The sequence below is a fragment of the Macrotis lagotis genome, chromosome 8, assembly GCF_037893015.1.
Source record: "Macrotis lagotis isolate mMagLag1 chromosome 8, bilby.v1.9.chrom.fasta, whole genome shotgun sequence".
Classification (NCBI taxonomy): Eukaryota; Metazoa; Chordata; class Mammalia; order Peramelemorphia; family Peramelidae; genus Macrotis; species Macrotis lagotis.
Window position 1 is genome coordinate 54,077,101 of NC_133665.1, and position 22,119 is coordinate 54,099,219.

General features: G+C 43.8%; 2 protein-coding genes across 4 annotated transcripts in view; one reads left to right on the plus strand and one right to left on the minus strand.

The window, feature by feature from the left end:
- CHTF18 (chromosome transmission fidelity factor 18) overlaps positions 1 to 6,662 on the plus strand; it is a 59,641-nt gene extending 52,979 nt beyond the window's left edge. The window contains exons 20-22 of the mRNA XM_074197109.1: positions 2,222 to 2,359; positions 5,231 to 5,288; positions 6,273 to 6,662. Coding sequence (XP_074053210.1) covers positions 2,222 to 2,359; positions 5,231 to 5,288; positions 6,273 to 6,409 — 333 coding nt within the window. The 3' untranslated portion in view covers positions 6,410 to 6,662. The remainder of the gene's footprint in view (positions 1 to 2,221; positions 2,360 to 5,230; positions 5,289 to 6,272) is intronic.
- Positions 6,663 to 6,664: 2 nt separating this feature from the next.
- Positions 6,665 to 21,563, minus strand: GNG13 (G protein subunit gamma 13). 3 transcript variants are annotated; one of them, XM_074197114.1, is made up of 3 exons: positions 21,446 to 21,563; positions 10,121 to 10,251; positions 6,665 to 7,384 (listed from the first exon to the last, which is right to left on the minus strand). In XM_074197114.1, exons 2-3 carry the CDS (start codon positions 10,216 to 10,218, stop codon positions 7,279 to 7,281), a joined length of 204 nt encoding a protein of 67 aa, XP_074053215.1. In that variant the 5' UTR covers positions 10,219 to 10,251; positions 21,446 to 21,563; the 3' UTR covers positions 6,665 to 7,278. The 3 variants fall into 3 exon arrangements, with proteins under 3 accessions (XP_074053215.1, XP_074053214.1, XP_074053216.1); XM_074197113.1 differs by lacking the exon at positions 21,446 to 21,563 and adding an exon at positions 20,762 to 20,871; XM_074197115.1 differs by lacking the exon at positions 21,446 to 21,563 and adding an exon at positions 12,955 to 13,018.
- Positions 21,564 to 22,119: the final 556 nt, after the last annotated feature.

Consider the following 22,119-nt stretch of genomic DNA (forward strand, 5'->3'; position numbering starts at 1 on the left):
CCCCCCCTGGACTGGTAAGTCAGGTCAGTGTGACCTTGACCGAATCTCTATTTCTTGGACTTAAGCGTTCACATTCCTAAATTATGACTATTGAACAGAATTCTCTGGAAGCTCTAAAAGTATTATGCTTCTTAAGTTAGGAGGGAAAAACCAACAGGAAGGAGCTCCTAGCTGTTGAGATCTCTGAGGGCCCATCAGAGTATCCCATATGAAGGTTCAAGTCAAGGCCCCTCTTTCCCAGAATTTGATGTCCTGGGACAATTGATCTGTCCAGATCAATCCTCTCCACGTAGAGGAAGGAAAATAAAATACCAAACGCAAAAACCTATGCAGAGTAAAACTTTATTTTTGTTGGCATAACTTGAGGTCTGAGGAAACAAAGAGCATTCCTCATTGAGGGAGTGGTGGTGGTGAGGAAGAATCAGGATAAGGTTTCTTGGAGGAGGTGGTCTCTGAACTGAGCCTTGAAGGATGGAATCAAGGATTCAGCAGATAGGTGACATGGAGTAGGGGACCAGCCTGAGTGCTTGAGTACCAGCAGCAGGATACAAACAACAGCAGTCCTCCAGTTCTGGGCTTTGCCCAGCCATCTGTCATCGAGACCAAGGCACAAGGGGGAGGCATGTGTGGGGGAACCACTAGCACAGCCAACAAGCGGCCAAATTGGAAGGAACAACCACTGGCTTCTGGGGGAAGCCACCGCTACTAGGAGGTGAGCAGACCTTGGAAGGAAGAGGGCACATTCTCATCCCTGTTTCTAATTCTCTTTCCCTCATTTCAGCATACTGGAGAGTGAAACCCTGCTATCTACCATATACTACCTGTTTTACCTGGAACAAGCCCTATTTTTTCAGCACCTTTGGTTTTTTTCCCAGCTATAAGAAAAGAGGGATTGGTCTTGCTCTCCAGGTTCCTTTGTTCCAAATCCTATTTTCCAGTGACCTCTTTGCCAGTCACGGAGTTTTATTTTGCTTTGAAGTTGCTTGTGTAGACCTTGTATCTGTCTGTCTGACTATTTTTTTTCTTTCAAGTACAGCATTGCAGAGAATTAGAAAATGTTCCGTGTGACCTCCCTCCTCCAGCTGTTATAGCTCCTATTATGTAGTGGTTGAAAGTATTCAGTTCTATACTGGTTTGTGTCCTTATCTGATTATCTTATGTGGGAGTCTCATCTTCCCTACCAGATACCAGGGTCCTGGAGGGCAGGGAATTCACCTTAATTCAATTTACCAACTTCTTCTTAGTGTCATTTATAGTAGATAAGAGGGTTGACTTTGAAGTCAGAAAGACCTGGATTCCAATGCTGTCTCTGATTGTGAACACACAAGTTACTTATGCTCTCAATATCTCCCCCTCACCCCCTGGCTCTCAGACTTAATTATAGGGGCAGCTAAGTGGTGGTATGGATAGAGCACCAGCCCTGGAATCAGGAGGACCTGAATTCAAATGTGACCTCAAACACAATAATTGCCTAGCTGTGTGACCTTGGGCAATTCACTAAACCCCATCGCCTTAAATTGTTTTTGCAGGGGGGGGGGTTAGATTTTTCAAGGCAATGGGGTTAGGTGGCTTGCCCAAGGCCACACGGCTAGGCAATTATTAAGTGTCTGGGGTCGGATTTGAACTCAGGTACTTCTGATTCCAAGGCCAGTGCTCTATTCACTGCGCCAACTAGCCGCCGCCTCTGCCTTAAAAAATTTTTTTTAAAAAACTCAATTATTACAAATTATTAGTCTATTGTGGTAGAAGGAATTTCCTTGTCAGAAATTCCCATATCCATGGAATCAGATATCCCGACTACCACCTCCTAAATTTTTTTTGATACCTATTGTATACGGAGGACCACATTTGATGCTGGGAGAGATGTGAATTAATTAAAGAGGGGTCAATTAAATATTTGACCAAATATAGCTCATGAATGATATTATAAATATCCAAATGGCCCTTGGCAGAAAAAAATGTTCCTTATCCCCCCTCCCCCCTACAAAATCCTAGGACACAGAAGTTTTCTGGATACTGATTGACTAGTCATCAGGAAAAATTGAACCAGAGACCCAGCCTTGAGCCAGAAATCTCCATCTGGTATCCTGCATGTGCATATAACTTCATCTCTACAGAGTCCACAGAAAAGTCCAAAGAAGGGGCAGAGTTGTCCTTGGAGTGAATGTCCAAGGTTCAATGTGTTCCTAAAATATCTCTGGTTCTACATCTCATTTAACAGACCAATGGGGAAAGCCCTTCGGAGACAGAGAACCCCCAGGCACACAGTGGGGAAAAAGGGACCCCCATAGCTCCCATCCGGAACCATGAGCAGCGTCTGGAGCACATCATGAAGAGAAAAGCTATCTTTGATGAGAAGGTGAGTTTTGGAGAGGCTGAGCAGAGGCATCATAGCAAGAGAGTCTTAGATTTGAGAGATAAAAGATGGAAATGTTCTTTCTGGTTCTGCCACTGACTTGCTGGGTCACCTTAGCTCACCAGGACTCAGTTTCTTCCTCTTTAAATTGGGAATCATGATGTGTACTTCAGAAAGGCTATGAGGAAGATGAGATTTTTAAAAATAATATTTGACATTTAGATAAAGTCTGCTGTGTGCCAATTACTGCAAATATCACCTTGCTTGATTGTCTTAACAAACTGGGAAGTAGTGTAATTTTTAATGATCATTTTAATAGAGGAGGAAATGGGCAGACAGATCTTAAATGACTGTGAATCAGTATCCTGAGACTAGATTTGAACTCAAGACTTTTGTCTTGTGTGCTCCATAGGCATCTCAAATTCAACATTTCCATCACTGAATTTCTTTTCCTACCATAACCCAGCACCGCCCCCCCCCCAATTTTTCCTATCTTTGTTAGGAGCATCCCTGTGCTTCCAGTCACATAGATTCTCTACCTATCAGTCATCCTCAAATCATCTCCACTCTCTTATCCCCCCTCCCAACCCTTTTCCAGTCATCAATACTACTTCAGTATCTCTCCAGTCTCTTCCTTGTTCTCTCCCCCAACAATCACCATAGTCTAGACCATCACCATCTGTCATCTAGACTATTAAGCTTCCCTTGTCTTTAACAACCCTCCTCTCCCATCCACCCTTTACTTGGATGTCCTAGACCTGACCACGTCACTCCCCAACTCAAGAAACATCAGTTCTCCCTGTTGCCTTTGGGTTAAGAGGCAGGCTCCTGACCCTTGAAAACCCTTCACAAGGCCCAAGACTCATTAGTCTTCCTGTGTATGTAATGTTCCATCTTCTGCCTCCTGCTAAGCTCTGGCTGTCCCCCATATCTGGAATGCCCTTCCTTCACCACCATCCTTTGGAAACTCTTGATTCCCTTCAGGCTCAAAAGCCACATTCTTCAAGAGACTTCTTTTGTTTTGTTACCATACTCCCTCCATCTCCCTGCCCCAACACCCCCATCACTGTGTATGGTTTATTTTTTGATCCTATATTTATTTTTCTCTGAACATGTGCCCTCCCCAGTGAAATTCTCAGTAGTCACTGGAGGCAAGCCCTGCATCATCTTTATATTTTTATACAAATACAAAGGCTAACTGCTTGGCTGAGGACTTTAGATTTTTTCTAAGACGATGGGGAGATACTGAAGGCTTTAGAGCAAAGCTTGTTTCTTGATGTGAGGCAAGAGCAGTGAGAATACCTTAAATTTGGGGTGTTTCCTGTATCTGCCTTTCTTGGCCATGGGCTGTGGGAAGCCTGGTTTTATTTACATCAAATTCCTGGATCTCAATCCTGCTTTCATCATAGAAGCCCGAGTGAAGGTCATTCCCTAGCCCAGGAGGGAGGTTGGGCCATGGAGCTGGGACATTGTTCAGGGGCTCTGCTCTCCACTGACTCATCTACCCAAATAGAAGAGTTTCTGCCCCCTAGGAAAATTGGAAATGAAGGCTTGGTGTACTGTTCCTCAGCCCCCATCTTTCGATGCCTGGGGAAAGTGGTTGGAAGGACAAGGAGACTCAGACTTGAGTGAAGAACAAAGAGTGCTTCCTCAAACCTGCACACTGCCTCAGCCCAGCTTTCTTGGGGGGGAGAGCAGAGGGGCTCCTGGGGCTCTTGGAAGGTGCTGGGATTTTTGGCAATTGTGTATATTCCAAAGAGCCATTGAACCTATAGTGGAGGAGGGTGCACAGGGTTGGGCTTGAGAGGTTTTGCAAGGATCCCTCCTCCACCAGAACTCATCTTCGTGTTTTTACAGCCTGGGGAAGATAGGTGGCACCATGGATAAAGCACTGGCCCTGGAGTCAGGAGGATCTGAGTTCAAATTCAGCCTCAGACATTTGATACTAGCTGTGTGATCTTGAACTAGTCACTTAGTCTGTTTCTTTTCATATGAAACTATAAACTAATCCCTACCCTAGGTAGGGTTATTTGATTTAATGATGAAGATGGATGGCAACCCTTGGTTAATTGTAAAGTACAGGAGATCTCTGAAAGATAGTGATTGCTACTGAGACTGACATGAGATCAGGAAGCCTTGATGGATCAAGTCCCATCTGCCCTGCCTGCAATATCCATCTGTGTCTCCAGGCCCAGATAATAATGATAATCATAAGCTTATATTTGAGCAGGCTTGGTGATTACCAACTGCTTTCATCTCCATTGCATCATTTAATCCTCCTGTGAAGTGGGCAGTACCAGCACAATCCTTTCCTATTTTACAGAAGTGGAAACTGAGGCTCCAATTGAGGGACCTGCCCAAGGTCACATTAGTGACATCACCTGTTGTCACATCCCCAAAGGCAGTAGTAGAAAGAGGGGAGGGGGTTCCTAACTAAACAGATGTTGCCTTTGATTTCTGTTAGGCTGAGAACAGTTAATCTCAGATTGTTTAGAGATGGGGGAGGGAGAATGAATAGATGCACACAATCACAAATCTAATCCCCCAAAATGGTGGTGAGCAGTGTTCTGGCCCAGGACATAAGATCTGGAAATTTTAGACTTATACAAAAGGTGATATTCTTGATTCAAGGTATTAGACTAGGAGGGTATGTGTTTGAAAATAAAAAGAGTGAGGAATGGAGAGAAGAAAGGACTTAAAGGATGACTTTCAGGGATGAAGAGAGACTAAGCCCTAGAGAAATGAATTTGCCTTTAGACCATTTGTTCACTTAGGCAGCTGCAGCTGAGAGGATAATGATATTAATGTCAGTTCTCTTTGGCTGGTCTGGGCTATACTGGAAAATGACTGAACTTCTCTGTTGTTAATCCTTAGCCAGAAAGAGATTTCTTCGGACGAGAGGTGGTGAGGAAAGTTATCACTCCAAGTCAAGGTACATGGAATGGGACCTCCCTATGGGCAAAGAGGAGGGGAGGAGTAGAGGGAGCTCTTGGGGGAGGGGAGAAGAATGGGGGCAGGTCAGGTGGGAGCCAGGCATGAATGTTAACTAGCTTTATTTGCTAAGGGCAGAAATCTCCCTTTGAGGGAAAAGAGAAGGGGAAAGTGGAAGCAGGGAAGGTTTCTTATGTTCAGAGAGAAATCACCACATTGAAGGAGAGGGAATTGAGAGTGTTCAGATTAGACATTCAGGAATAGGATAAAAGATTGTTAATAGTGTCCATGTGAACATTCTGGGAGACGTGGTTGGTTTTCGTAAGCCCCTTCCATCTCACTGGGTGTTGTGCCCCTTCTCTGACATAGGAATGGAAGCCACAGTTTCTTCACTTAAAATCTGGGGATCTTAGGAATATCCCCCTTTACCCCTGAATCTTAGAAAATGACCCTCATCTTCCTCTTATTCACAGCAAGGGTTCCAAGATGTATCATATCCTCCCTTGAAGAGTGGGGGCTGTCCACATCAGAGCCCATTTTTCCTTTAGGAAGTCACTGTGGAGTAGAGGGAAAAGATCTCGGAAGACTTGACTTCCTATCCTCCCACTTCCTAGCATCATGACCTAGGGGCTAGTCATGTCTTACTGCTTTGTTTTTTTTAATCTGTGAAATGGGAATGATAACCTTCGGTCTCCCTCACCATGTGGTTTTAAAAGAACAACTATGAAACCTCCTTCATTCAAATAGATGATGATTGTTATTATGACTTGTTCCTTTTCTTTTGGTTGGCCATTAGAATCCAGGACTCTTTGAGCCTCTGGCTAACCCCAAATCCACCTTAAGAAAATTTTCTCATAGGATCTTAGAGATCATGTACCCCAAGCCCATTCCAAACAGAACCACCACTGTCTGTTTCACTTTTGACCCTGGTAGTCCCTCTAAGTCCCACCTAGTCACTCCTTGTTCCCCTTGTCTTCCACCATAGAAATCACAGGACCTGAGAGAGATTCATTGGAAAGACGTATGGGAAAAGCAGTGGGGAAGAGCGACGTGTGGTTTCGATTTAATGAGGGAGTTTCTAATGCTGTCCGGCGAAACATTTATATTAAAGACTTACTCTGAACCCTTGGATTCTGGTCTGAGGTGTTCTCCCTGCTCAAAATTTGAGTTCCTCATTGAGGGGAGAGAAGGACATCCCTCCCCAGAGAGGCACATTACCCCCACCCCACTGTTTGTGTGTGTTTGTGTGTGTGTGTGTGTGTGTGTGTGTGTGTGTGTGTGTGTGTGTTAAGTGCTACACAATTAAGTCATATTTTGCCACCAGACCTCTTTGTAATAAATAAACCAGTGAATAAATTGCAACATTGAGAGATTGTGAAGTATTGCTTTGTTTTTATTTATGTAAAACCTTAATTTCCTGCATGGTTGACCTGTTGACTGCAAAATTGTATATCCTACAATATACAAAAGTATTGAAAACCATTGAAAAGTCTTTTTTTTTTACAAAAATTATTCGTTTACAATTTCCCCTCTACTCCCCCACCCCCAAAAAAGGTCTGAATGGTTTTACTCAAGTGTCAACATCATTAAATGAAAGCCCCGTTATCATAAGACTAGCCAGAATATTTCTCCCTCCTTTTCTATCCTACCATGGTCATTTAAATGGTGGTTCTTATCCTATATCTCAGTGGAACCCAAACTCTTCTCTGAATGAGTTAACCTTTCCCCAAACCCTAATTGCTCCCTTGTCCCTGCCCTTTAGAATTTGACATCCAGCCTCCATCCCTCCCCACCCCCCAATCCACATACAAATCAGAAGCCAAGGCAATAATTAATAAGGTTGCATTAGTGCGGCAATGAACCTAATTGAAAACCACACAAAAGAGATTGAGTTGGTGGGAGGGAGTGGAGTGTTTGAGGAAGAATCCACTGCCCTGGTTGGTTGACTGCTGCTCCAGGGTGGGTCTGGGAGGGAGAACTGGAGCCATTCACTACAGGATGGTACATTTTCCCTTCTCCACCCAGGGGTTGTTCTTCATCAGATCAGGGTTCAGAAATGGATCATTGGGGATTCCATCTTCAATCCACTTCAGCAGTCTGCAGGAAGAGGGAAAGAAGTTCAGTGTCCAGGGAGGCCAGTGGACTTAGAGCATGAACAAACCACTGTATGGCTGTGGGCAGATCACTTCTGAGTTGGTTTCTGCATCTTTAAAATGCATGACCGGAATCACAGGGTTCATTCCCATTGGTGGCACAGCAGGTAGAGTCCTGGCCTTGGAGTCAAAAACGACCCAAGTGCAAATCTGGCTTCAGACACTTAGTACCTGTGTGATCTAGGTAAGTCACTTAACCAACATTGTTTAAAAAAAAAAAGTATGGTAGAAAGACCCCTGGGGTATTGAAGTCTAGGTTTATATATATGCAACCTTGAGTTGTTTCCTTCTCTGGGTTACAGCCTCAGGCCCTTGAGGACAAAGATATGATAGGAAGTATTAATGATATTATTATATCTTTTGGGTCTTTCACCCAGGATCAAGGCTGGGTTCAGGTCTGCCAGGCAAGCTAGCTTCTAGAAGGGCTTGCATTTGAGACTTGTGGCTAGTTTGGCATATGGCTCTGGAGAGTTAGAATAGCCAGGATCTGAAGGGGTCCCCTAGGACGTTTAGACCAATGCACAAGACCAGTTGGGTTGCTCCACAACCAAATGGTTCTTGTTAAGCCAACACTCATACCCAGCCTGAGCCCATCGGCTCCATCTCCACCCACCATCTGAGCCCCTCTTGGACTAAGGCCTAGTTCATTGAGAACAGATGGTACACCACAATGACAGCTACAAATGATATACAAATATCCAAAGTGTATTATAGCATATATGCAAAAACATGTATGCAAATGAATCCATAGTCTTCCTCTTTCAGTCTTCCTCATCTCCTTTGTTCCTGCTTTTTAGTCCCACATAAGCTATCAGCTTCTGGAGTGATCTTGTTCCTTTCCCCTTTTTTTTTTTAAGGTTTTTTTTTTTTGCAAGGCAAATGGGGTTAAGTGGCTTGCCCAAGGCCACACAGCTAGGTAATTATTAAGTGTCTGAGACCGGATTTGAACCCAGGTACTCCTGACTCCAAGGCCGGTGCTTTATCCGCTGTGCCACCTAGCTGCCCCTCCTTTCCCCTTTTTTTGAGGTATTTGGAGTTAACTGACTTCCCCAAGATCAGACAGTGACAGACTAGATTTGAACTCAGGTCTGTGCTCTATCCACTGCTCCACTTTAGCTGCCCCTAGTTCCTTTTCCATCCAGGAGGCAAAGGGAGAAGGGGACTGGCTCATCCTAAATATACATTCATATGAGTGCCCATTTCCTTTCCAAAGCTACATCTGAGGGGCAGCTAGATAGTGCAATGGATAGAGCATCCATCCTGGAATCAGGAGGAACTGCGTTCAAATGCAGCCTCACAAGTTTAATACTTAGCTAGGGCAAGTCACTTAACCCTATTGCCTTAAAAAACAAATAAAAAAAGACCAAAGCCACATCTGGGGAGATAAATAAAGGAATTGATTTTGGGGGGAATGGGGAGGGAGAGAAGGCATCTTCTATGAGCTTGCATAGCTCCCGCAGATCCCTCCTTGGGAGCAGCCTCATCCTTGGAGTCCTGATCAGGGCTGAGGATATTGAAGGGTGGGAAGAAGGAATTCTGTTAGGACTGTGTTGAGATTCATGTCCCAGACCTAAATTACAGATATCCCAAGAAGAGGAAGACTGTGGCTGGGGAAGTCACGGCAGCTCCCACCACCCCTTTCTCTGCTTGCTCTGCCCCTCCCATCCCACTCCATCCTACCCAGCCCTCCCTCACCTAACTCCAGTTCACTTGCATGTCATAGCATCACCTTCCTGATGGCACGGTTGTCTGAGAACAAAGGACAAATAACAAAAATGCCTTCTAAACCTCCTCAAAGAAGAACTCTGCCCCTTCCTCAGATTTCTTCTGTCATTGCCCCTCCTATCTCTATCCATCAGTCACCCCTGCCCTGCATCCTTCCCTAAGTAGGGGTCCCAGGGAATATTCACATCCAGAAGTTTAGAGAGGGCAGGTTATGCTTCGTTCAGAGGCCCGATGTCTCCTTTCTTCACTTTCCTTGATTTCTTTGAAGGTTAAGTACCTGGGCTTCCTGTCCAAATCCAGTATTTTTTCCCTTGCTCCCACATTGCCTCTCATTGATTCACCAGCTTAAGGCTATAGCGGAAGCCCTGGCAAATGACCTATGGACATTTCTAGTCTCTGTTGCTCTCTCAAATTTCAGTAGCAATCACCTAACAAAATTCTTCCTCTGGGCTCCCCCAAGCTATATTTTGTATTTTATTACCTAGGGCAGGCTGACCCACTGTGCTACTGCTGGAGGACAGGCGATATTTCATTTTTGTATTCATGGTCTAGGCTTCCTAAAGTCTTGCCAAAAGAATTTACTGGATCATTTGGCCTTAGACTGGACTTGAAGAGCCAGAAGAGGGGGAGTGGAAGCATCATGGTACCCAAGGGGGAAGGTGTTCCCTAAAGGAACTCTGCCCCCATTTCACAGACCACTCTGGAACCTGTCTCATCCCCAGAACTCTTTGCTAGATATTAAATAAACTCTGGGGACCCCGGAGGGTCAAGTCAGAGGCAGCTGTTTGGAACTGTTTGTTTGCAAACAATTTGAATGTGATTTGTGTATTTGGGTCACAGCTTACACTATCCAAATATGATTGCTTTTCCCAACAATGACCCCTTTCTCCACTTTTGACCTGTGAAAGAAGGGAGGTTCACTGGAAGGGACTTGCAAGGTCCAGTGGAGACTCACTCAGGTATTGTTTTTGAAGACATCTCCCTCTTGAAAGCCAGTTGGTATTTCAGACTCTCTACTTCCTTTTTCATCTGGGGCACATCCCACTCTTCCATGATGCCTGGAGAGCTGGTAATTCCAAGAACAGTCTGGAAGTAGAGGGAGAGGAAAAAAGGAATTTAGAGGCAAGGACTATCCATCCCAGCAACTGAGAATGGGACAAAACCATTATGGATTTGGGTTCTTATCCCAGGGAGACCAAATACACCAGTCTATCAACCTCAATGAACTTGTTCTGGAAGAGAGGTCAATTTTTCTTTCCTCCGGCTGAATGCAGATAGAAGGGGGAGAGAATGAGTTGTCAGCTGAGGACCCCCGGATTCAACTGAGGCCCAGGGCCTATGCAGTAATGTTTACTATTAATCCCTTTTCACTTTCCAAAGCCCCTTAATATCCATTATTGCATTGAATCTTCACAATACTTTTGGGTCAAGCAGAACAAAAATCATTATCCTTATCTTACAGATGAGGAAACAGGCTCAAAGCTCAGTGATCAATAACAGCTGTATTCAAATCTTTACCAGCATCACCATCAGTTAACTAACAACCCACCTCCACCAGTAGCAACTGCATGGTATAGTCAGTGGATAGAGTGCTGACTTCAGGGGCAGGAAGGCCTGGGGCAGGGAGTTGCTAGGGTCATTCATCTCAAATTAATGTGAGAGCTGCTGGTGAAACTCAGTATGAGCATTTACACCTCCCGGGCAAATGCTACCTCGGTTTATCCTTTTGTCAGTCTTTAGACTTAAGAAAGTAAAGGGGAAATGTTCATGATTAAATTAAACCTAAAAGTGTATATTCCTACAACTGATTTATTAAACAAGCATCACCCTGAGCAAATTATTTAAATTCTCAGTGCCCCAGGTATCACTCTAAGACCATAAATTGCAGCATTGGCTGAATAAATTCATCATAGGGAATTTTGATTTCAATGAAATCACACACACACACACACACACACACACACACACACACACACACACACATATCAATTTCACCATCATCACTACTACCTATATCACCCCACAAGCATCCAGCTTCCAACTAGACTTTGTCTAATTGTTTTTAAATTTTACTTCTCTTGACCTGGGCCCTTTCCTCTCCTCTTCCCTTTCTTTCCTTGATAATCTCATTATGGGTTCAATGATCATCTTTACTTTTAACTTTCAAATCTGTTATGTACAGTCCTAAAGTCTCTCCAGAGCTCATATCCATGCTGCCAGTGTCTTGTTGGATTGTTCAGTCACGTCCAACCCATTTACCCATCCTTGGCAGGGATACTGGAGTGATTTGCCATGTCCTTTTCCAGCTCATTTTACAGATGAAGAAACAGAGCAATTGGGTTAAGTGACTTGGCCAGGGTCGCTAGTAAGTATTTAAAGCCATATTAAAACTCAAGAAGATGAGTTTTCCTAACTCCAGGCCCAGCAATCTATATACTGCAACACCCTGAAGCTCCTGCTGAATATTGCCATTTAAATGTCATTTGACGTTTCAAAACAGAACTCTTCTTTTCCTCTCATCTAAATTTCTGGCCAGCTTCCTTTCAACCCTTCTCCCATCAGGTTCATAACCTGAAGTCAAATTAGCCTTTTTTTAATACCTCACTTCCCAACCCCATATACTATTGATTGCCCAGACTTATTCATTCTGCCTCCACAATATCTTGCATCAATCTTCTATTACCCTAATTAACTTTAGTCAATCAGGAAGACAAGTCTTTGTCATTTCTCTCCTGAACCACTATAATGTCTCTTAACTAGTCTCCCTGCCTCTAGTCTATCCTTTTTCCAATCTCTTATTATACATAGATGCCAAAATAATCTTCCTAAGGGACTATTTCACTTCATTGCTTGGAAATCTGCAGCAATCTATTCGTTCTTTTTCCCCCAATTCTTTAGCATATTTATTTAAAGCATTTTATTTATTTTACCTCTCCTTCCCTCCTCTCTCCTTGAAAAAGGTAAGCAATCAGATATAGGTTACACATGTAAACCTATTGCCTCTTCTATAAAATAAAAACTTATCAGCCTGACATTTAAGCCTATCCACAATCTATTTCCAAGCTTTCCCTCCTTTATCTTATCCTTGATTCTCCATTCTTTGTTCATCCCATTCTTATGCAATGTTCCAGAAAAACCAGCCAATATAAAGATCTCTGAATCTGACATTCTATTTCCATGATTTCCTGAGATCATCTTGCCCTGGGACATCCTTCCATTTTGCCAACCCTCTTCTCCCATTGATAAGTTCCATGTTGATGAATTTCCATTCTGTGAAACTTTCTGAACTTCAACACCAACAGGAACACCAATACCTGAGCACAGGTACTCTCTTAACCCTCCCATACCCCTTTCCAGTTCCCTTTTGTGTGCTATCTTTCCCCATCAGATTCTAAACCCCCACAAGAACCAGGATTTCATCATTCCAAAATATCCTCTTCCCATCCTGCAAAAAACCTTTGGAACCTGGTCTGTATTCCAGAACTCCTTAGGTGAGAAAAATAAGTCTTTTGGTGAAAAAACTTTGAAAGTACTCCTTTTTGCCTGTAAAATAGTCAATACCTGAACTTGATTCCTTCATGGAGTTGTTTTGAGTTTTGGTAAGTTCAGTAGAAGACTTTAATACTATTAACTCCTTAACTAGATTGACCCCAAATTGTGACTCCAGACTGAGCAGACCCCTCAGAATGACCCCAACATTGGTTCTATATGATTACTAACTTCAACCCCAAGTTAACAACTAACCAACTCTGGTCCTTAACTTTGTTCAGATCAAGGTCACAGACTGACCTTTAGTCCCGCCGAGCTCCCTCCAATCACGTGTACATTGGATGGCTTGCCAGGGAGATTGTGGAAGGTTCCATTCCCACAAGACTCAGAGTCCTGACTTAACCCCACTGCCTTGCAAAAACAAAAACAAAAACAAAAAACAAAAAACAACCAAATCCACCTGGGCTCCACACATTCAATCTTTTACCAAGATATGCTGCTCCTTCTAATCTCTATTCTGGGGATCCAGAGATTCCCAGGCCCTGGTCATCTCAATCATGGGTCTACTAGACATACGTCTGATCCATCCCACCCCACTGTCCTGGGTTATGAGATGTAAGAATCTCTAAATAATTTTTTTTACCCTATTTAATTTAAATCCACCAAAAATCTCCAAATGTCCCAGGAATTCTTAACTCCCCTGGAAGAGCAGCAGCAATAGATCTGAAATCAGAAGCCCTCAGGTCTCAATTCCACCTCTTATTATCTGTACATCCCTGGGTTTGGTTTCTTTTCACTTCCTAGAGCCTCTTTTCTCATCTCCAAAATGAAGGGATTGGACAAGATATCATTGAAGTTCCTTCTAGCTCTAAATCTGTGTTACCACAATCTTCTTCCTATAATCTTCTTCTTATAATCTGAATCTTCTCCCAATACTTTTGACAAAAGGAACATTTTGAATTTTTCTCTTCTGTCTGCTCTGGTTCTAATGAAAAGCTAAAGGAACCAGAGAGAGAAAACAAGACATGCAAGGGTACAATCATTCCACACTTTCCCAGCCTATAATGTGTTGGAAGGGAGCAAGATCTGGGTTGGGGGCAAGCCATTTAACCTCTTTATTTCCCTATCTCTAAATTGAGGTGATAGAGATAGATAATTCACTGCTAGAAGGACTTGCAGGGGCAGCTAAATGACACCATAGAGTGTCCAGCCTGGAGTCAAGAAGACTCATTAAATCTGGTCTCGGAGACTTAGCTGGGATAGTCATTTAATCTTATTTGCCTCAGTTTCCTCATCTGTAAGATGAGCTGGAGAAGATGGCAAACTACTCCAACATCTGTGCTAAGAAAACTCACTAAGAGTCAGACACAACTAAAAACGACTGAAATGACAACAGGAGAAAATGACAACAATCAAGTTAATCTTGATTAAATTTCATTTTAATATGCTTTGGGTGTGTCCAGGTATTGTCCTGGATCCTCAATGACCTGGCAAAAGAAGTTCTAGGGTGTCAATGATGTTTCCTTACCAAGGTGTGGGTTTGCCTTGTCATGGGAAGTGAGAACGCTGCTTGCAGTATAATTGACTGATTCATGATTTGTACCATGTTCAATCTTGGAACTATCTGTTTGAACTTGGTCCTTGAAAGGGAGCTTGAAGAGTCAGAGAAAGAAAAGCCAAGTTGGGAAGTTGAGTTGAAAGAAGTCCATTGGGACATGCCTGAATTTGCTTCCCTCCATGGAAACTGCCTAGCTACATGGCACCTCCAGGGAATCATGAACACCAGGAAACTGGTGCCCCAGGATGGCAACCTCTAGGTCTCGACAGCTAGATAAGGAGTTCCTGGACAAGTAGGGAGCAACAGGAATGAGAGGTAGTCTCAGTGTGGTGATGGCAGCAGTCAGAAGAGGAGCTGCTCAGGAGGAAGTGACTTACCCAAAGTCAGAGACAAGCAGTAGTGGTCCAGGATTTGAATCAAGGTTCTCTCCTTCCAAACTCAAGCCTCCTTTAACTACCCCTATATGCTACTTCTCTCTAAAGCATCTTCCAGCTAAAAAAAAAAAAATCCAGTGATCCAATGATACCACCTTGCCCCTCCCCTTCCTCTAGGTCACTGATCACTTAGCTAATTAAAAGTGGGTCAGGACACAATCTTGACTATACTCTCCCCCTGAAAAAAATGTAGACTCATTTCCTACAGCTGCCCACTGTCAATGGTGTCAATGCTCTAAGTTTCATTGGTGTCCCTGGGACCAGAGGGTGGGTCACTTTACATAGGCTGAGTCAGATGGATTTCACACACACAGAACCTGCATGTGGTAAACCAGGACTGTTTTGACTATGATTTGAATTTGAGTCAGGTTTCAACAGCAAAGGACAACTGAGATGAAGGGTACAGGGATGGAGCAGAGGGGGTTCAGGACTAGATGAGCAGCACATGCCCCTAGACTCTAGAAGAGGTCAGGAGAGGGGAACAGGTTCTGGATCTGTGTTGGGATGGACTTAGAATCATTGACAGGAAGAATTAATAGAATTTTTATATTACTTTAAGGTTTACAGAGCACTTTACAGATATCTCATTTGATTCTTTCAATCATCTTTGGAGGTGGGTGCTATTATCATCCCCATTTTTCAGTTGGGGTACCCTTGGTAGATAACAGTTAAATGACTTGCTCAAATTTATACTGCTAAAGAAGGATTTGAAGTCAGGTCTTCTTGACTCCTCATCCAGTGCTTTAGTCACTGTACTAACTGCTAGTAGAAATAATTTATAAACAGGAAAACTGGGTTCTGATCCTGACTCTGCCACCAAATTAGTTCTGTGATCCAAGCAGATCACCTCCTCTTTCTGGACCTTGGTTTCTTACTCTTGTAAAATATGTGGATTTGACCAGAATTGTCTCTAGCAGCCCATTTCTAATAGTCTATATTCTTAAAGTCCCTTTTGTTCTAAAGTGCCTTTTAGCTCTGACATTTTAGGGTTTATAGTTCTATCATTTTCAATTCTGGATAGACAGTAAGAGGAAGACAGGAGCGGAGCTAGGAATAGGATTGTGTTTTGTGGCTCCTATTAGAAGAAGAAATAAAATCAATAGAATGGACAGGGAGGAGACCATTAAAGCAGGATCAGAAGGAGCCTTTTAAGCAACTTTGGCGAGTCACAATCATCAAGGTTTCATATGCTCTTGGGAATCAGTACCATGCCATCTCTTACCCCAATTCTAGCCCTGCCTTAGAAATGACCATCTAGGAGTTTAGGGGTCCTCCAAAGGTCTGAATAAGAACTTTCTAAATCATCTTGGAAGTGAAGGGAGGAGGAAAGACTGCCAAATCCCAGTCTTTCTTCTTGAATGCTACATTTAAAAAGCAGGGTGCTGTAATGGAGAGAGCCTTAGGCAGGGAGCCAGGTAACTTGAGTTTGAGTGGGCAAGTTCCTTCAGCTTCATGAGTTTCAGTACCATCCTCCAGGAAAATGGGAATGAAAATAGAACGGCTAGGTGATGCAGTGGATACAGTGCTGGGACTGGAGTCAGAAAGACCTGAATTCAAATTTGATCTCTAGCTATGTGTCTACAGGCAAATCACTTAACCTTTAACTCAATTTCCTAATCTGTAAAATGGGGTTAATAATTGTATCTACTTCCCAGGGCAGCTAGGTGACATGATGGATAAAGTGCTGGGCCTGAAGTTAAGGAGACCCCTTTTCCTGGGTTCAAAAACTGGCCTCAGATGTCTGACCCATCACATAACCCTGTTGGCCTCAGTTTCCTCATCTGTAAATGAGCAGAAAGAGGAATTGGCATCTTTGCCAAGAAAACCCTTAATAGGATCATGAAGAGTTGGACACAACTGAAAAACATCTGAACAACAACAAAAGGATTGTTATAAGGATCAAATGAGAGATCCATAAAGAGCTTTGTAAATCTTTATGTAAAATATAAATGAGTTTTTATAATTATTTGTGCCATCTGTCTCACAAAGTTGGTATGAATAGAACTCATGATGGAGAATTCTCTTACTCTATAACTACTGCTTTAGTCAACTGCATGTTAAAAGGACCAGTTTTCCTTTAAAAATATTTGCATCTTGCAGTTTCAATATTTAAATGATTTCCTATATCTTAGAACCTATAATGAAAGAGTAAAATATCAGGCCCCCATTTCCTCAAAATGAGGCTTTAAAGTGAGGAAAGTACCTTGTCAACCTTAAAATACTATAGAAATGGTCAATGATTTATGAAATATTTATTATCATCTCTGTTTGAGCTTGCTAAAGAAATATGCTAAACCCAAGGAAAGGCTGAGGGCAGAGAAAAGTAGGTGCTTCTCCTGCTATTAAAGCTGGTTAGCCCCAGAAAAGATTTCAGAAAATGTAGCTCCCTCCCTTATTCAGAGAAATGAAAGACTGGGAGTGTGGAACATTGAATATGTGATCAGATGTAGTAGGTACCTGGTCCAATGACCTTAGATAATGCCTGTTGATTGATGAATGTGTAGTATTGATTAGTTTTGCCTGACTATTTCTCTCTACCTCTGTCTGTTTTTCTCTCTCTTAATCCTTTGAGACAAAGGATGGGAGAGAGGGAAGAAGGGCTATTCAGAACTTAAGGTATGATATGAAAGTGAGGAAGTAATAAAACTTTTAAAATATGAGTATTTTAGCTAGAAGAGAAATTTTAGGATTATCTATACTAAAAGCTATAATCATAGGGGACCTTAGACTGCTTTCAGGGACTATGGGAATTTGGATTGGGAAAAAAATTATATCTTTATTTCAATATAATTGGTTTCCTTTGTAATCCTATGGATAGGTGTTCCAGAAGTCCCCTCACTATTGAATCTTAATGCTGTATCGAGACTTTAGAGATGGCCTGTACTTCATTATATGCATTTAAAATCAACCTGAGCACATTTACCATCCTCCCAAAGTTAAGAACTAATAAAGTTATTAAGCATATTATCTTAGATATGTCTTCAGAGAGACCCAGAAAGCCTTGCTCAAGGCTATAAATTGACTTGATGGCTGAATCATAGAACCTATATCTCCCTCTTTTTTATTTTTATTTATAGTTTTTTTTTTTTTTGCAAGGCAGTGGGGTTAAGTGGCTTGCCCAAGGCCACACAGTGGCCTTATTAAGTGCTGGATTTGGACTCAGGTACTCCTGAGTCCAGGGCCAGTGCTCTATCTATTGTGCCACCTAGCTGTCCAAACCTATATCTCTTAATATCTAATCCCCAGTCATTTCTACACAATGCTTGCCCGGAATTCTGGGAATAAAAACTGGGTTTCAAACCATTTTTGAGTTACTCTAACAAAAGATAGGTGGAGGTAAGGGAACCCATGACAGGCATTAGCATAGAACTAGTGTCCAGGAAGTATTTACAGAATTAAGGAATGAAGGAATGGCACAAAGAATGGAAACAACAAAGGGCAAGGTGTGAGAGGTAATTTGAATCTTTTCTGGGGTAGAGAGGAGTATCTGTGGCCAGAGCCCCCAAGGCAGATGGAGCCATGACCCAGCCACTTGATGAAGACAAAGCAGGGCTGGCTCAGGGAAGGGCACTAAGAGGCCTTGGGGCCTAGGGAGAATTTATTTTACCCCCTCTGAGCCTACTCATAGAACCTTACCTGCAGTGACTCAATCACTGCATAGCAACAGAGTCCTGGGATCTAGAGATTCCCCATCTTGCCCTGGACTCCAGGTCTCTAGAGGCTTTCTGCAACTCTATGGAAGATAAAGATAGGATTTGGAGGAAGGCAATGCAGGCAGACTATTGAGATGTGAGTTGGGGGGTGCAGAATGTTAGGATTGGGGGAACAGATATCATAGGTACAATTTAGTGGACAGGATGTTAGGACAAATATGACAAACAGAACTGGGGTGGGGCAAATTTTGGAGGGACCTGGATATTGAGATCTAAGAGAAAGGAAAAAGGTCAAATGTTGGGGGCAAAGGGATGGGATTTGGGGGACCAAAGGAAAAAGTTGTTCAAAGACAGGGTTTGGGGGAAGAATGTTAGGATTTTTTTTAGTGAGGGAGAGATAGAGAATCAGTCATTTGGAGACAGAATATGAGAATTTTATGGGGAGAAAAGAAGTTTGGAAGACAAGATTTTGAGGATTTTGCAGGTTGAGAGGGGAATATTATCATATTTGGGGATTGGCATAGAGAAGACTGTGATAAGGAATATGGGGGGGGGTACTGTAAGGTAATTTGGTTTTACTATCTCCAGGACTTGAGATAAACCTGCTCAGCTGTAAAGAGGAAGGGTAAACACATCTGCCCTCTTAGGCCTGGCTGAAATTTTTATTTTTAGCTTAAGCAAGTGTGTGAGGCAGGCAGAGAGAAAGTAATCGGGCCCCGTGCCCTCTTTGCTTGGCAGAGTATGAGTAGAGGGGAGCCAGTAGTTTTGGCTTTAACCATGTGAGGCCTGGACATCCTTCTAGGATCTTCAGTGGAAGGGGAAGAAAAGAGGCTAGTAAGGGTACATGGGGTCCAATTTCTTTTTACTTTTTTGCCCTAAGAAAGATTGGATGCCTTTTTCAGTTTCACTGAAATGGGTATTTTTCCATCTGTCTGAAAAGCACACTGCCTCCTGGTGCTGTTTTGGTTTGATTTGGTGTATATATAAACATACATATCATACACACACATACACACACACAAACACACAACAAAAACAGACAAACTCAATCTCACACTAACACACTGATAAAGATACACCCTCATTTGGCATAGATGTACATACAGACAGATTCATAGGGACATATACATATAAACACACCCTCATGTACACACACCCCTAGCTGTAGGGGTTTCTCCTGTCTCATGTGCTGTCATATTGGGCACAGCTCTGTGGGGTTCTGTGGGGTCAAGGTCTTGGCCATTACTCAGAGGGTAGCTCCATCTTTCTGTCTACAGATGGGGATATCTATAAGGTAATATAGGTTAATAGTACATACACCTAGAGGCACACCTTCAGCTATGCACAGAGATGTGATATACATAGAAACACAAATAGACATATTCATAGACATGCACATTTTTGGAGATTCAGGTACTCACGTAGACGGTTTTAAAAATAGGCACAAAAAGCTATTCACATATAAGCATAAGACCTTTGCCCTGGTCAGTCCTTGCCAAAACCTTCCCTTTCAGGGCAGCTAGGTGGCACAGAGCACCCACCCTGAAGTCAGGAGGATCTGAGTTCAAATTTGACCTCAGACACTTTAATAATTACCTACCTGTGTGACCTGGGCAAGTCACTTAATCCCATTGCCTTGCAAAAAACAGAACCAAAAAACAAAAACAAATCTTCCCTCTCTCCTTAGGTGAGATAAGAGCAGTCATTAAAAATTGATCTTATGGTCAAAAGATGGATGACCAATGTAGCCATTGTGCTAACTTCCCTCTCTTGAACCTTCCCTTCTTCCCTTCTCATTCTTCTCTCTTCCTTCTCCCCAAACTCTCCAGCCATTCCCGCCCCCCACCCTTACAGCCTCCTCCAAGGACCTCTAAGAATAGGTCGGGAGGGTCTTGATGGGGGAAGACTGGCAGTCCACTGACCTCCACATTCCTGGACCCAGTTTCTGTACCCTTCCCACCTCCAGCACCAAGAAGGTGGACTGATCCACCCAGCCCTTCCATAGGTTATCCCTTTCCTACCTTGTCCCAACTCCACCCAACCTATTTTAGATGCTCCCAAGTCTGGTTGGAGACCTTGACCTCGCAGCATCCCAGTTCCTCTCCGACCAACCTGACTGGAGATCAGATAGGAGAAACCCCTACAACTCCAGCCCTGAGCCCCCAAATCTAGATCACATTCTTACGAGGGCTCAAGAACCAGCGCGCTCTCCCTCGACAGCCGCAATTCTAATCTAGATCCCCTGCCCCGGATTCTTCATCCTTTGCCCTGGATCCCTCATCCTCATCTATGTCAAAACGAGCTTCCAAGCAGCCCGGCAGCCTGCCCCCCGCCCCAGCTTTTTCCTCTGACTCCCTGCTTCCTCTAGCCTAGGTGGCCTGGAGCCAGCCACCACCAGGGGAAACACGCCTTGTTGAGAAGATTCCGGGGATCCGAGCCGCTCTGCACCCCCAAGCCCCTACCTGGGAGGCGAGCTCCTAGAGCGCAGAGCGGGGGTCCGGTCCTGGTCAGCCGGGCCGACTCTCCTCGCCGCCTGCAGACGCGGCTCGGCTTGGCTCGCTCCGCTCCTAAGGGCGCTCTCCGGCGAGCTGGGGGACGGTTCCGCAGTCCCAGTTGGAGAGCCGGCGCACTCGTGCGCAAGCGGGGACCCCCCCCCACCTCAGCCGCTGGAGCCTGGGCTGCCCCGGAGGGGAGGAGGCGGGGCAGGCTGGAGGAGGGGGAGAGCCGGGCCCAGGCAGCCCGCTGAGCGAGCCCGGGGGGCCAGGCGAGCGCCCCGGCCCTGCGCCCTTGCAGCGGTCCCTCCCCGTGCCCTCTGCGCCTCACAGCAGGCTCTGCGGGGCTCCGCTCGGCTCATTAGCTCCTGGGTAATTTCCATTGGTAGCTGTCGCGGGGTGACAGGGGATGTTTGGGGACCGTTGCAGACTCCCCCAGAGAGCAAGGCTTTAATTGCATCCCTGAGGGCTAAAGAAGATACAGAACACACACACACACACACACAATACCCAAAGATGCATAGTCACAACACACCCCCACTTGCTACACGGGCACACACATTTACCCAGCGGAGTCACACAACACAAACACTTCCACCACAAGCAGACACACAAAATACACACCCAAACAGAGACACATAGAACACAACATACCTAGTAGAAGAGGCCAGGCAACACAGATACAAACCCCACGAGGATTACGGCTCTGGATTTACTTAAGTATTATCCCCATTATAGAGATGAGGAAAGCAAAAGTCTAAGGGGTTAAGGGTGCTGCCTGAGGTCGGCTAATTAGTCATTGTCTGAACTTGACAGAATGACTAGAATGTGGACCTGGAATCAGGAAGGCCTGGTTCCAAAGTCTCCTTTAGGACTTCCTCACCTTGGGCAAGTCACCAATTATATGAGTCACAATTCTATCATCCAGAAAATGGGGATATTAAAAGCTCCTGCTTCACAGGGTTATTGTATGGATGAAATGAAATAATGTATGTAAAGTCTCTTAAAGGGATTAAGAGATCAGTTATTATTACAGAGACATGCCTGTGCACAAAACATATGTGAACACATGTACAAATTCCATATAGACATGTAAGCACATGCTCACATTTGTGTGAAAGAGGGATAGACTATAATATAAGCCCGACTCAAGATCCCTCAATAACTTCTTGGGTGACTCAGAAGTACCCTAAAGGATATTTGTTCTGACTCTCGCTGCCTATTTTATTTCACTTTTCCTTGAGGAAACCTGGAAGGCCAGGACTTGGAAGACAGAGGTCTCAAAAGTGGATTTTGAAATCTCTGGGAAGAAAGAACACCTCCCAACT